Raw genomic sequence first — 13862 nt, 5'->3', positions numbered from 1 at the left:
ATCACAAGGATTCCTCTGTCTTGATGTTGCGCTGTTTTCCAAAAGTCTTATTATCTTAAGTGCAAGTTAATTATAAAAGTTCAACCAGTGGAATGAGGTTTGTAGAGATCCAGGCTCCACAAAAATTCTTGTGTAGAAACTTTAAATGAGAAGTGGATTTGAGGCTCGGGGTACTTAACATCACAAACAGCTCAATCCCTTGAAGCTCTTGCATCAGTCAAAAGCCCCACCAAATCCTCAGTGTTCAACATAGCTTCCTTCACCTGGCTAACAACTTTGAAGGAGAGAGAGGTAGCAAGCTGATAGCAGGAAGAGAGGGAGGTGGAGGGGTTGGGGAGGAGCTGGACCAAGAAAAATACAGCCTTAATGAGAAATATAGACATTCTGAAATTCTTCAAGTCTCTTGCCACATTGGTTGTAGCTGTGTTTCATATGAGGCCACAAAGTTCTGTTTAGAGCAGAGGTCTTTGCTAATCATTGTTGTTGTTTTTTTTTTCTTTCAATTCGTCCAGCTCAGTGCACCAAGAAATGGGGATGTGGGGGGGGGGGGGGGTTGTAGGATATGGAAACATCAGAGTGGGTTTAGATCTCCCTCAGCAAACACATCTGAACGTTTACCTTGACATGCTATCTCTGAAGTTATTCAGCGGACAACTCTCTCCGGATTACAAATATTCAAAGCCCAGACACCCTTTGCAGTAAATTTTCAGTCTCTCTTTTTTGCTGCCAAAATCTGTTTACCAAGACAAATTGAAAAAAAAAAAGAAAAACTGGGTGAGAAAGCACTGAAATACTCTGAGCTGAGACGTCAGCACTTCAAAGCCTAGAAAGTGTGTGTTGCTAGCAAATGAGGACATACACCCACAAAGCTGAGCATGCATGTGAATACATATTTTCACTCACAGTCATCACAGCACTACCAAATTAGAGAAGTGGAGCTATTCCTTAAACTTTCAGCCCAAGGAAAATGTGGCAGTGGGACCATAAAGGCATAAAGTGGTTCACTAAACTGGTCGTCCAGATACTCAACCAACAAATAAACAGTCTGAACTATTTCCTTTGAGCCTTGACAAAAATAATGATCTACCCCTTCCTCCCAAATGAGTGTTGATTTAATGGGGTTTTATAAAATCTAGGTTTGTGTTCCTACTCCCATGCAGTGCTGAGGAGCTTGCTTAAATGCCAAGCTGAAAAGGGGTGAAGTAGGGAGAGTGGAATAGTAATTGAGATTCAAACCTGTGTTGGAAATTAATCTAGTATGGTATTAAACCTGCTCCACCATTCACATTTTCACAAACCATTCAGCACTTTGATTCCCTCTCTTTCCTCCTTCTGTGAGTCCCACCTGCTCCATCATTCTTTTTCTGTCATTAGTGATGAGTGTTTACATTGTGTTACTCTTTTCTGTGATAGAGAAATATAATCTCACAATCAAAGGTCAATTAACTGTAACCATAAATAAATCAGGAAACATCTAGCAAAATGTGCCTATTTACTTTCTCTATGAGAGGACTGACTGACACATATACAAGAAATTTGATGCTACAGTATTAACTGATGAATAATATGGTGCAAAAGTGTTGAACTAGGGGGCAGGGTTGCTTGGCTTTGCCCAAATAAAACAAAATTGGCCTCCCAGCACCTTTGAGGCTCACAAATTTTGACTCTACAACTAATTCGTAGTAAACACTTTTTTAACAGGCATATCGACTTTCTGGAATCACAATCAACAAATTTATCACTCAACCAATGGAAACTTAAGCAAATAACTCCATTGATTAAATGTAGGACGTAGAAGAATTCAATGTGGCCATTAGTGTGATATAACAGTGTTGAAAGTAGATTTTTAATAAGCATGGTAGTTGCTAAGCTAACAGGCTTGTTGCTTTACTTTCGTATTATCTTTTGAGATAACAGTCTTCTTTATGTCTAAATATCAACAAGAGAGCCACTTGCATATTTCGAAGTGTTCTTTTAACTTAAATGTATGGATCAAGATTCAGTGATCAAATGTAGAAGTGATCACACAACCATAATGCTATCATTTTAGGACTGAGTTCAAGTCAAAGCATTGCATTTCACAGATTCTGAAGATAGTACAAAATGTATGAAATCTTTCTCTTACATTCTGGGTCAGAGGGATAAATGACTGCAGGAGTGTCATAGTGTGTCTCATTTATTGCATATTCAAAAATAAATGTGTTTTAATGTGCAGGATATTGGAGGATATTGGTTTATAATACTGGCAAAATAATTTCTAAAGCTTCCACTTCTCTCTAACAGTTCTTCATTGTCCTGCTGATAATTCTCCTGGCAGAGCTGATATTACTCATCCTCTTCTTCGTGTACACAGATAAGGTGAGTTGATTTTGTCACCCATCTCATGTCTGAGTTGTAATACGTCACCAGAGCTCGTCCATAGTGTGTACACGTCAGACCTTTGGGGTATACATTACAGCTTGAGCCTTGGAAAGTTAATGTCTTAAATGCGGAACCTACAGAGCCATGAATAACTGCACGAAGCACTAAAAGGTGTTAGTGTGACAATATATTCATGTTCCAGGGCTCCCAGGGAGCTTCCGGCAAGGGGCAAGGTTTAACGTCTTCATTAACACTGTGGTCAAAGGTTAGGCCCTAAAGCATCCCAATCCCAACCAGTTGGTTTCCTGTATTTGGTCCCCAGCACATTTCCCATGACCCCTAATGTTGTCAGGTCAGGTCTATGTCTGCATGGTGACAGCAGATGACAATATGCAAGGCTCTGGAGCTGCTGGTATCAGTGAAGATCCCAGATTCTTCTCCAGGCTTATTTTAGTACTTCAAGCTGAAGGATTGGCAAAGCCAAGGAGACTGTCTCCAAGGACATGTTGCTAATAGACTCATTACATTATATACATTCAAGGTTGCTGTGTCGCCTGACCCCAGAGGTGTTGGCTAATTCTCCCTCTTTGTTCTTAGCTTAATGCTCAAACAGGCAGAGAAGGGAATTCATTTCGTAACCAAACCTTTCTCGGATTTGGATCAAGTCTCAGAGCCCCACCCTACCCCCTACCCCCACCCCCATGCCAGGAGTAAATAAGTCTGCTGCCTTATCTCTCAAATATTACTGGCTTAACTAAAAAAAAATGGATTCCATGGTGGAATTTTAATAGAAAGCCTCTTGACTTCACAGCAGCACCTTTCCACCTTTCCCATCACCTGCAAAGTCAGGGGAACATACTTGAATTGCTCTGAAAACAAAGAAGTGTGCATTAGTAAGTGATAGGAAGTTGTTCTCATTCGCACAAGTCCTAATAAATACAAACTGTATGTTTTGTCTCCTCTTGCCAAATTACATTGTGCTTATCCGGGCTTAAACGTAATGCAATATATGAAACCAAGATTACTGCATCGCTGATCCCTACAGAATAAATTCCCATTTACTGGTCTTCAGATGTCATCTGAAATCAAAGGCATCACAGCAGATTAAATGCTTTTTGTAAATTTGGTAGAACTGATAGTCTGCTGCTCACTAAAAATTGTCAGGATTTATTAAACAATTGAGGTCCATTTGACAAAGTCTTCAGATGTTGCTGTGTTTTTCCTTTCGTGTCTCTCCATTCATCATGTGATGCTCTACTCATACCGTGCTTCAGGCTGTGATCATAGGAATCAGTAATTCACTTCTCCTATTTGATCATCTAATCACAAGGCATTTATTAACAAGTCTGGAAGGCATACAGTAGTTGGCAGCTGTTAAATAGTGCCAACACTGACTTGCACAACAGATATTTTAGTCTTTTAAATGGGTCATCTTATGAGCGATGCCTCTGCGAACTTTGATCCTTTCAGATGACAAGCTTTCAACAGCATGTGGGGAAGAAAGGAACATATCGGACCTGGTTTTGCTGGAGGAACATTTTTTTAATACTGTATTTTCTCAGCTTTCATGTGACCATCTTGTTATTCCTCTTACATCTGCATTTCCACCAGTTTAAACTCACTTAAAAGGTGCTGCTCTTTCATACAAATTGAGAATTTCCCTCTCACTCAGCCTTTCTCAGCTTCACTCTTGCCTCCAGGTATGGCTTATGCATAGGTACTCCCACTTTCCCTCTACAGCCCAGTGGTGTTAAGCTCTCTGATTAAATGGCATGTTGAGGCCGTTTCGTCTAATAAAGGCTGGCCCTGCATTCAGCAACCAGCTGACTACAGCAGATGGCTGGGACACAAACCAGATTACAACCATCCGTCTTTAACGCTGTGACCTCATTGTGCCCCTGTCAGCCCAACATACCAAGTCGAACCCCAGTGAAGGTTTATTAGAAGTAGAAACTGGCAGGATCACTAAAGTGTGTGCACAGAAACAGGCCAGACAGTGTGGGGAGGTAAGACATGGGAGTGAAGGGAGAAGATGAACATGTTTGGCAGGAAGCTCAGCAGCAGAATAGATAACATGACATTTTGTACACGTGTCATGGCAACCTGAGTATTGTGCATGATGTAATTGATTACATTATTTTGCATATTTTATTTTGTGAAATTGAAGTGGAGCACTTTTTGGTGAATGAAGTCAAAAAACAAAGCATGATAAGAGAACTCTGTCAGCCTATATGAGTCTTGTCAGTTTTGAAACTTTTATTGTCATCTGTAATATGAAAACAATTTCCATACAATAAAACTAAATGAAATACAGTAGTGTCTTTCCCGCCTGGTTTTCTAAAAGCACTGTCAGTCAAATAGTGTCAGACATGGTGTCTGTCAAAGCAGGTGGCAGCACCAATTGTACCAAAGTCTTGTCTAAAAGTGTTTTAGCAAACTTCAGAGGACCAACTGACTGTAGTCATGCTGTCCTGGTTTCCTGTTAGAAATCACGCCCTCCTTAGTTGCACTCTTCAGCTCTTTTACCACCATTACTCTGCTGGTTATTTTAGATGCGGCTTGTAAAGTTTACCATCGTCCCTACCACTGCTTCTACATAGTCCTATGTACTCTGTATAATGACAAATTTGAGGAAAAAAAAGACTTATGAGCTTCTCAACAGATGACATAAATCATTGACTTTATGGGGACAGTCCTCTTAAGACTTTGTAAAATCTACAGTGATAAATACTATGGGAGTGTGTGTGTGACAGCTCTGATCTCAAACACACGCAAAAAAAATTACATTTTTAGTAAGTAATGAGGTTATACCCAAAGACTAGTGAGAAGAGCATGAATAATAAGTTTAAAGGGATGATTTAAAAAATATGCATCATAGAAGTGATATGAGGTGTTAGAGTAAAGTTTCAGAAACACATATAGGAGTTAAACAATGACGTTAATGAAGAGGATGATAGTCATGTAAGACATGAAGAGACAGTCCCGCCATAGCCATGATTGAAACAACTAACAAACAAACCAGCTGACATATGTATGCTTGTTTTGAATTTTCAGGCAGAATTACATGCAATTCCAAGTCATGCTTTGCTTTTTCTAAACCAATTACCAAGAGTTGTTGGGTTGTGTAGCCCATTCTTTAGATTCCTTGGCCTCAGGCTAACCATCATAGCCTTGCACAGCAAACCAGGGAATTAAGTACCCTGTTTAATGATGTGCTGTTAGGGACCTCTGTGAGGCTGTTTCTCTCCACATTATTTTTTACACAGTTAGATAATGCACTTGTGCAGTGAGAGCGGCAGTAAAATATAGTTAGGTTAGCTGTTACTGCCCTGATCACATTTGTCAAAATATTTTTTTGGGTGAATGTAACAAATCAGTTGGGAACAGGGAAGGGTATCAGAGTTGCTAGTAGTTTGTCACTGTGTGTGCAGCTAATGATGGAAGAGGTGTGACTGTAATATCACTGTAATGTTGTGGTTTGAGTTAACACTCTTTCGGGACTATTGCACAACAAGTTGGAGATGAGCCAACAGAGTCTGAGCTCTGACCATGAAGTCAATCCTTTTTGACTCAAGGAAACTGTAAAATCTGCAGCAATTTATTCAGAACGGTTTATAGCATCTGAGAATGAGTCATGTCTAAAAACCAGAAGGGTGAGACAAGGGCAGCTGAACAGCATGTGGGATTTTAGTATTCTATTTGAAATTTATGTCTTGGTTCCTCACATTCGTGACATTACAGTATTACTTTTATTTATTTTTTTACAATCAAATTAATTTTAGTTGTAAAATAACTTGCAACCACGTTGTTGCTGAGGCTATTCTGCAGCATTAGTACACAGAAGCTGTAACTGTTGTGACTGAACTTGTGCTTCCCATGTGATTTCACATGAACATTTACAGAAATCCACTGTTTTTCACAATTACAGATACTGCAGATATAAGCCGCTGGTGTTGCTCTCCTCTGGTAATTCAGCTGGGTTGGTGTGTAAATAAAGGGAGGAGTGTTATAATAACTGGCTATAATCAATAATTTCATCTATCAATGCATCACATGATGCATTGTTGCATTCTCTTGTATATCATTGTTGTCTTTCCCCTCACTTTATTTCTAAATCATTACCGCGCTTCATTCAGGCAAAGTTTGGTCCTTTGTGCCTCCGAGCTCCGTACTCGTGCCAATGTGCACAAAATGTGGCAGACTAAAAACTTTGTTTTTATCCGATAGTTGGCCACAGTTATGTGCCTTTCAGTTTATTATGGCTTATTTTTTATCTGGTTGTCTTCCCTCTCTGCTCTAATATATTAAGTCAATTAGTCTGTTGGGTTCTTAGTTAAATGGTACCGCAGAGACTGAGAATCATTTGGGATTTAACATAACTTTGAGGAATGAAATCACACAAAGTGAATAAAGCCCAGATACCAGTGCAGCAATTGCTTTTCAAGACACCCATCATTGAACCCACCATAAATGAAGCAATAAGAATTTGCATTTATTGAGGAACTCAGTCTGCCCTCTGAGACACCACTTGTTAGTCAGTTGTCCTTGGAGGCAAAATTAATGAGAAAGAAAATACAAGGGCATCAACACAGAGTTACAACTCAAGACATTTTCTAAATGTGTAGTTCAAGGAAAGAATTTGTCATGTACATGGTAGAAATGTGACCTTTGCTGTCTTAACATGGAAATTGGATTTGTGGGGCGTATTCAACAATGAAATGCCAACAAAAAGATCAGATCTTTCACATTCCTGAAAAATTGAACAGCTCGGTCATAGCTGGGTACCCTGGTAATGAGTAAACAGCATTGCTTTGTGGTTGCATGGCGACAACCCCCCAGTTTACCTGCTCCCCAATGCATTTCCATGTCATCAGACTGCGGGGAAAAGCCTGGCGCTGGAATAATAAATGTCTCGCTGAATGAATCCAGAGAAATATGCTTGTCAGTCTTAAATGAAGTTGAGTAATCATGTGAACATGAAACATATACAATGGCCAGCTTTAAAGCCTTTTCTAACTATTCAGGCGGTTGTTTATGAGTCGCTTGGATCTGTCCATCAGGATTGTAAACCTAGACCCTCCTTCATTCTGTCAACATGTTAGTTTCCATGTCTTCCTCTGTTTACTCTTTCTCTATGTCTTTTGTGTTTATTTTTCTGTCTATTGCACCAAACTGGCAAGGAAGAGTTCGTTCATCTAAAGTGAAGTAGGAGAGGTCTTGTATGCTTTACTAAAATGGTAAATAGAAGTTTTTGGCATTTTTGCCCTCTGACAACTTTTCAGAGAACAGTTACAAGGACTTTGATGTCCTTGTAAGGTACTGGACTTTTATTTGTCAAAAATATCCATGGTAGAATAAGCTTCTGTCAAGAAGTTAGTTCTCCTTTTTTTTTTATAAAAAGGCTTATGCAACATTTGTTTGTATCTTCTCTTTTTACAAGAAATAAAATGGGGCACAGTGGTGCATGATCAAATCCCTGTTTGTTCTGCAGTCATTTGTCTGCCTCTTGTTAGCAGTGAATCTAGATCATTAGGTTTCATTTCACTTGAACAAAGGCTTCCACATATGAAATGGAAAATGTGCAGAGACTCATTGGAGATTCAGAAGATGATTTTTATTGTACTAGGGGGAGACCCGGACTACTCTTGAATAACTGTGTTAGTGTGAGAAATCAGTAATGAGCACCATTGCATATAGCCTAGATGAAGAGAAGAAGATAGAGGATAGAAACAAAGTGAAAGGCAGAGATTGATGATTCTGCCCTTCACCTCATTTCCCTGCTAGAACAGATATGGAAAACCCTGAAGCCTGAGGTACAATGTGTAGATTTACTCCTTTGGATCAGCAGTGAGTTACAGAGTGAGAATGCGATTCAAAATTACACTTACTGTAAAGGAGGATTTTTTTTTTAAATGGGATTTGCACGATTAATGATGGCGAAAACATTTTATTACAAGTGAAACTTAAACCAATTAGACAAGAAAATGTGTTTGACCTTCATGTTTAATTCAGCAGATTGTTTTCCTGTGCCCTGCAGCTCAGAAAACTTGAGTTTGAGGGTTTCCTTCCCAACAATAAATTCCTGAAGTGCTTAATTTTATACTTAATATAGCTTCTTGTATAGTCAAATGAAGGTTTGATCTGTCTCTTACATACAATTCATTTCAGAATAAAAGTTTATTATGCATTGCATAGGCTACAGTACTAATTAAGTGACATGTATTTCTTTTGGAAGAGGGCTGCATCAGTTCCCTCGTGTTTGTTATGTAGGACTTCACTAAGCAGGCATCTGAGTCGAATGTCTGTCGGAGCAATTATTGCCTCCCTCTGTAAAGAACCTTGTTGTTAGGCTGTGACAGACATTATGTCCCTTCTCTTCATGTGAAGCAGATTTTTTTTTCCTCGACCGTAGGCTTAGGACTGAAGCTCAACATTTTAAACTTCTCTCCTCCTGTTATGACGTAACTTCTTTTTACTGTGAAGTAGTTCAGCACAAGTCTGGCAGTGCATGTCATTTTTCCAGTAATAATTACCCCTTATCTCAAGCGCCTCTCAATCCGTCCTGGCAGTTAGCCCTGCGGAGGCAAACAGCATGAGAACTAAAACTCTGATTTTGTATCTCATTAACACATCAAATGTTATATTAATCTCCATTAGACATGACACAACCCTGAGGACATTGTTGGGGTTCAGTCAAGAGGAAAATGATTTGTTAGCTCTGCTCAAGGATTCAGCTGAAGCACAAGTCTATGGAACGATTCAACAAATGATATGCATCACATGCACATCAAAATACAAAATCGGTGTAGTGAGGCGGGTGGGGGTTTTTTTTTAGGTTACACTTAAAAGGAAGTCATATAACACATTTATAAAAATCTCATGATAAGTCAGTTGATAAAAGTAATCTATGGTCAATCAATCACACATGAACCTCTAAAATTGCCTGGAAGCATTCATGTATGTCATAATGCAATGACAACTATAAACCCCCTTTATTCTCCCATGGAATCATTATACAGTATACCTCCACCAAGCCCATCACATACTTAAATGATGCATCTTCTTTATATCATATTCAGATGTGTGTGTCAGGTTTTATTTGATATTGCTTTATAATTATTATGCTGTTATATATCAACTCACAATGGTTTTCTTACCAAGGTCGGTGTCGCCTCTTTCCTTTCCAGGTGAGCGAGAATGCTAAGAAGGACCTGAAGGACGGCCTGGCTCTCTATAACTCAGAAAACAATATAGGCCTGCGGAATGCCTGGAACATCATCCAGGCAGAGGTGAGCAGACCACGCATTAGATGAAATATTTGAGAAAGTTGGTTTCACTGTAGAATAAATGTTAAACGTGACTTTGATTTTTTTTTGTATCTTATATTCTCAGCTAATGCATTTTCTGGTGTGTAGCAGCTTCATTAATGCAACAGTCATAGTCAAAGGTGGTGAATGAAGTACATTTTATTCCATTATTGCGGTCCTCCAAAGCACAGGGGCTCATTATAATACTTGTTTCATCAAACTTGGTTTGAGTTCTCCCTGAACTGGAAACATCTAATCTTGTGTTCAATGTGTGTGTGTGTGTGTGTGTGTGTGTGTGTGTGTGTGTGTGTGTGTGTGTGTGTGTGTGTGTGTGTGTGTGTGTGTGTGTGTGTGTGTGTGTGTGTGTGCGTGTGCGTGTGTTATTCACAGTGGAAGTGCTGTGGTGTGATAGCATACACCGATTGGCATGAGGCCCTCAAAGAGAAGGTAGTGCCTGACCGATGTTGCCAGGAGCATTACCAAGACTGTGGGCGTAACTCCACCAACATGTTCTGGAACAGGGTGAGTTCAAGACAGCTGCAATATAAACACACACTTGTATTTTGTATACTTGTAATTTATGACAAAACCATGGAAGGAGTGCTGAAAAGGTTTTCTAAACATTGGTTTCTACGTTTTCATTGGCCTCTTGGGACAGTGTTTCTGTTTGATGTGACTGTTTGCATTTTTTTTTTTTGTGAGACAGTTAGTTAAAGACCTACAAATAGACTCTAAAAGATACAAAGATATGTAAACCAAACCCAAACAGGAGCTAAATGACTGCAAAGAGAAGCACAATTATCTCAAAGAAAATAAATGAGAAGAGACACAAAATTACTTAAAACATCAACAAAGAGTTCTTTGGTTTGTCATAATGTTGGTGTCTCTGGCCTGATTTAGGTTTCAGTTTTTACATGCTTATTGGCCCATCATAATGTATCCATAGATTAAACACAAGTGTGCTCATTAGCCACATCTTTAAGTTTGTGTTAATTTTATTTATCCCCTTTATTTAACTAAGATGTCCAATTGAGACCTGTAACAAGAGAGACCTGTAAGCACACTAACTAAGAGGAGTGACAGAGGCGGCATGAAAATCTATTTGTTAAAATATATATAAATTTTTCCCAATCTATGTTGGATATTTGATCCATCCGTGTAATACTTCTCAAATTGAGTTTCTTGAACAATTTTCCCCTTGTTACTAATTTTTTGGGATTTTGATCCAGCTGTATTTGTTTCATAATACATGAGAGCACAGCCCTTTTTGTTCAAACTCTAACATCACCATTTTCTCTACATTATGAACCCATTCTGTTGGTGGTCTGGCATGTGGTTTAAAGGGTAAGGGATTAAAATCGGTAATATAATTGCCAAAAGGAGTATAAACAGACATGAATTTGGACGATTTGGAATGAGCACCCAAATCTCCTGTGTGGTCTGTCCAGAATAGATGGCTACACTCCTAACAAACAGTTCTGACTTGTACGGTTGCTCACACTCAAGACGGGGCATGATGTTTTACCTAGAAAGGCCGTTAAGTGCATAAACCAACACTTAGTGACCCCAGTATGAACCCAAGTGGGAATAATTTAAAGGCAGTGAACATGTATGTCTGTATGGACCACAAGTCATGGTTCATTAATTCATTATATTTCCTGTAAGTTCCAGTTCTTCTTCTGGAGAAGTGTGAGCATTATGGGGACATGATTCCTTTGGCACTCTAAAAGTGCACTTATCTTGATCCTAACAAGAGCTTGCTTCTATTATAGGGTTGCTTTGAGAAAGTGGAGGAATGGCTGGATGACAACAAGCACCTGCTGGGAACCATAGGAATGGTCATCTTGGTAGTGCAGGTAAGAGTGATAAATACAGTGGTACCTCTACTTATGAATGGTCTCTACTTACGAAATTTTCTACTTACGAAATTTCTCAGCAGGAAAATATTGCCTGTAGTTACGAAAGAAATGTCGACTTACGTAAGGTAAAAATACAGTATCGGCTGATACTCGCAGCTCCCACAGGTTCCTGAACACAACATTCTTATAGCTGCTCTGCCATTGGCTATTACCTAGTCTCTTCCTGGCATCCCATTGGCTAAGAGGGACCTCTGTGTGGAGCTATATCGGTGTTTATGTAGGGTCCTCGTCATTTGGCTCTCGACCCGTGAGGTGTTCTGATGGTTTTAGGCCCCCAAAAAAGTGATGGAGACAAGAGAAAAAGAAAAGAATCAGAAAATATTTTTTTTATCCGTACAAACAAAGCAAGAGATAATAGAAGAGCATGAGAAAGGGATGCGTTTGGTTGATCTCGCCAAAGAATATGGCCGTAATGCATCTACAATTGCTACGTTATTAAAACAAAACGAAGTTTAAGGAGTTTAAGGCATTGCGTGGGTGGTTGGAGAAGTTCAAAAGGAGGACTGGAATTCACTCTGTTGTTCAGCATGGTGAGATAGGAGCGCATGAAGAGGGCAAAAAATAATGAGGACAAGTAACTGACAGGTAAATGACCGTCATTTTTATTCTGTACTCTATTATTTGTTTTTTATGTTATGCACAACTCTCATTTATTGTGTGATAATCTAATCATAACATGTAGTTGTTACATGTTTTGATGCATTTTTATGCTTTATAAAACATTTATGTCGGAATTTTTTGGGGCTTGGAACGGATTAGGGCATTTGCATAGAAAACGCGTCTCTACTTACGAAATTTTTTACTTACGTAATTTCTTCCGGAACCAATTAATTTCGTAAGTAGAGGTACCACTGTAGCTCTTTTTGTCATTTTTCCATCCCTTTAGGTTTTTTTTTCATTTCTTGTCTGTCTAAACAAAACTGCAAATGTTTTATTCCAATGCCCTCTGTGCTACGATCTTCACACATGAGGACTCTTTGCAGTCGGTGTTCCGGCACCCACACATCTTGAAATATTGAAGTCACCAGCTTCTGAACCCTGATCCTGTCTGGGAGAATCAAAACCACTTGGGTTTGTGCCAACCCGGCCGCAGTCATGTACGATGAGCCATCAGAGGATATTCATAGATACTGAATATGGAGGAACAGATATAAAGTTGCAAATTAAAGGCGCTCCGGGGAGACGTGACAGACATTTCTACAAAGATGCAACTTCTCTTAAAACCCTTCAACTTGACTTTGGTCTATATATTCTGCTCGGAGCAAAGTGGTGCACAAGTATCATTGCTAATGTTCTGTTCCACCATTTTCATCTTCAAACAAACTCCTCTGCAGTGATTGGGGTGTGCGTTGAATTCAGTCATGATTCAGTAGTAAATTATAGTATTTTGAAATAGTCAAAATTATTTAAACTGATCCCAAAGTACAACCTTTTAAAATTATATGCACACACACACACACACACACACACACACACACACACACACACACACACACACACACACACACATACACACACACACACACACACACACACCAAAGTATTCTCTCAAATAAAGAATAGTCCCTAATGTAACATGAAAAGAGATTTCTCTTTGTTTCCAGCGGTAAATGTGTTCCGTCCTTTAAGCTAGGATTTGAAAGAAAAAACGTAGTGTTATTAGTAATACCTTTATTCGGGCATAGTTATGCCAGAGGAAAAAAAGGGAGAGGAACATATGCATTAGAATAATTCCCTGTCTATCATTTGGGTAGGTAATAAGGAGTATATGAAAAAAGTTTTAGAATGAAGCTTGGAATAATCATGTAATTTTGAAGTGTTCATCCAGCCCTGCTTGTGAGTGTTGGTCTGAGAATGAGGCAGTTGAACGCAACTGCACCATTGACCAATGAAACCCAAGTAAATGGTGCAGGATAATCCCTGCTATGTAAAGGATACATCTATTGCACATTGCCCAAATGAGACTGACCACAGAGACTCTTTGATGAGAACGATCGATGCACACGTAGACACTAAAATCATTTTAAAATCCTTTACATTCTCATCTAACTGCTATCAACTTGAATCATTTTTTTAACTAATCATGTGATTTATGAAAATCAGCCAATCAACACCTCATTGAACCTCTGTCAGTACATCAGGTTTTTAGTTTCAATGTGTCTGTGCACATCGTGTAATTAATATTTACTTCATTAATTATGTATTTTTCTCATCCGTTATTGATCAGAATTATCATGGTGATGACCCTGTCAGCCTGGTATGTGGACTACACTCT

At 39.0% G+C, this 13862-nt stretch overlaps 1 protein-coding gene across 3 annotated transcripts in view; it reads left to right on the top strand.

Moving 5' to 3' along the window:
* The window catches only part of tspan9a (tetraspanin 9a), a 167146-nt gene that overhangs the window by 147235 nt on the left and 6049 nt on the right, over nucleotides 1-13862 (top strand). For all 3 annotated transcript variants that reach the window (XM_068313446.1, XM_068313445.1, XM_068313444.1), the window contains 4 exons: nucleotides 2284-2358; nucleotides 9549-9650; nucleotides 10059-10190; nucleotides 11441-11524. In XM_068313446.1, coding sequence (XP_068169547.1) covers nucleotides 2284-2358; nucleotides 9549-9650; nucleotides 10059-10190; nucleotides 11441-11524 — 393 coding nt within the window. The remainder of the gene's footprint in view (nucleotides 1-2283; nucleotides 2359-9548; nucleotides 9651-10058; nucleotides 10191-11440; nucleotides 11525-13862) is intronic.

This window comes from Antennarius striatus, chromosome 4 (assembly GCF_040054535.1).
Source record: "Antennarius striatus isolate MH-2024 chromosome 4, ASM4005453v1, whole genome shotgun sequence".
NCBI classification, from domain to species: domain Eukaryota; kingdom Metazoa; phylum Chordata; class Actinopteri; order Lophiiformes; family Antennariidae; genus Antennarius; species Antennarius striatus.
This window is presented reverse-complemented; position numbering and strand designations above follow the sequence as displayed.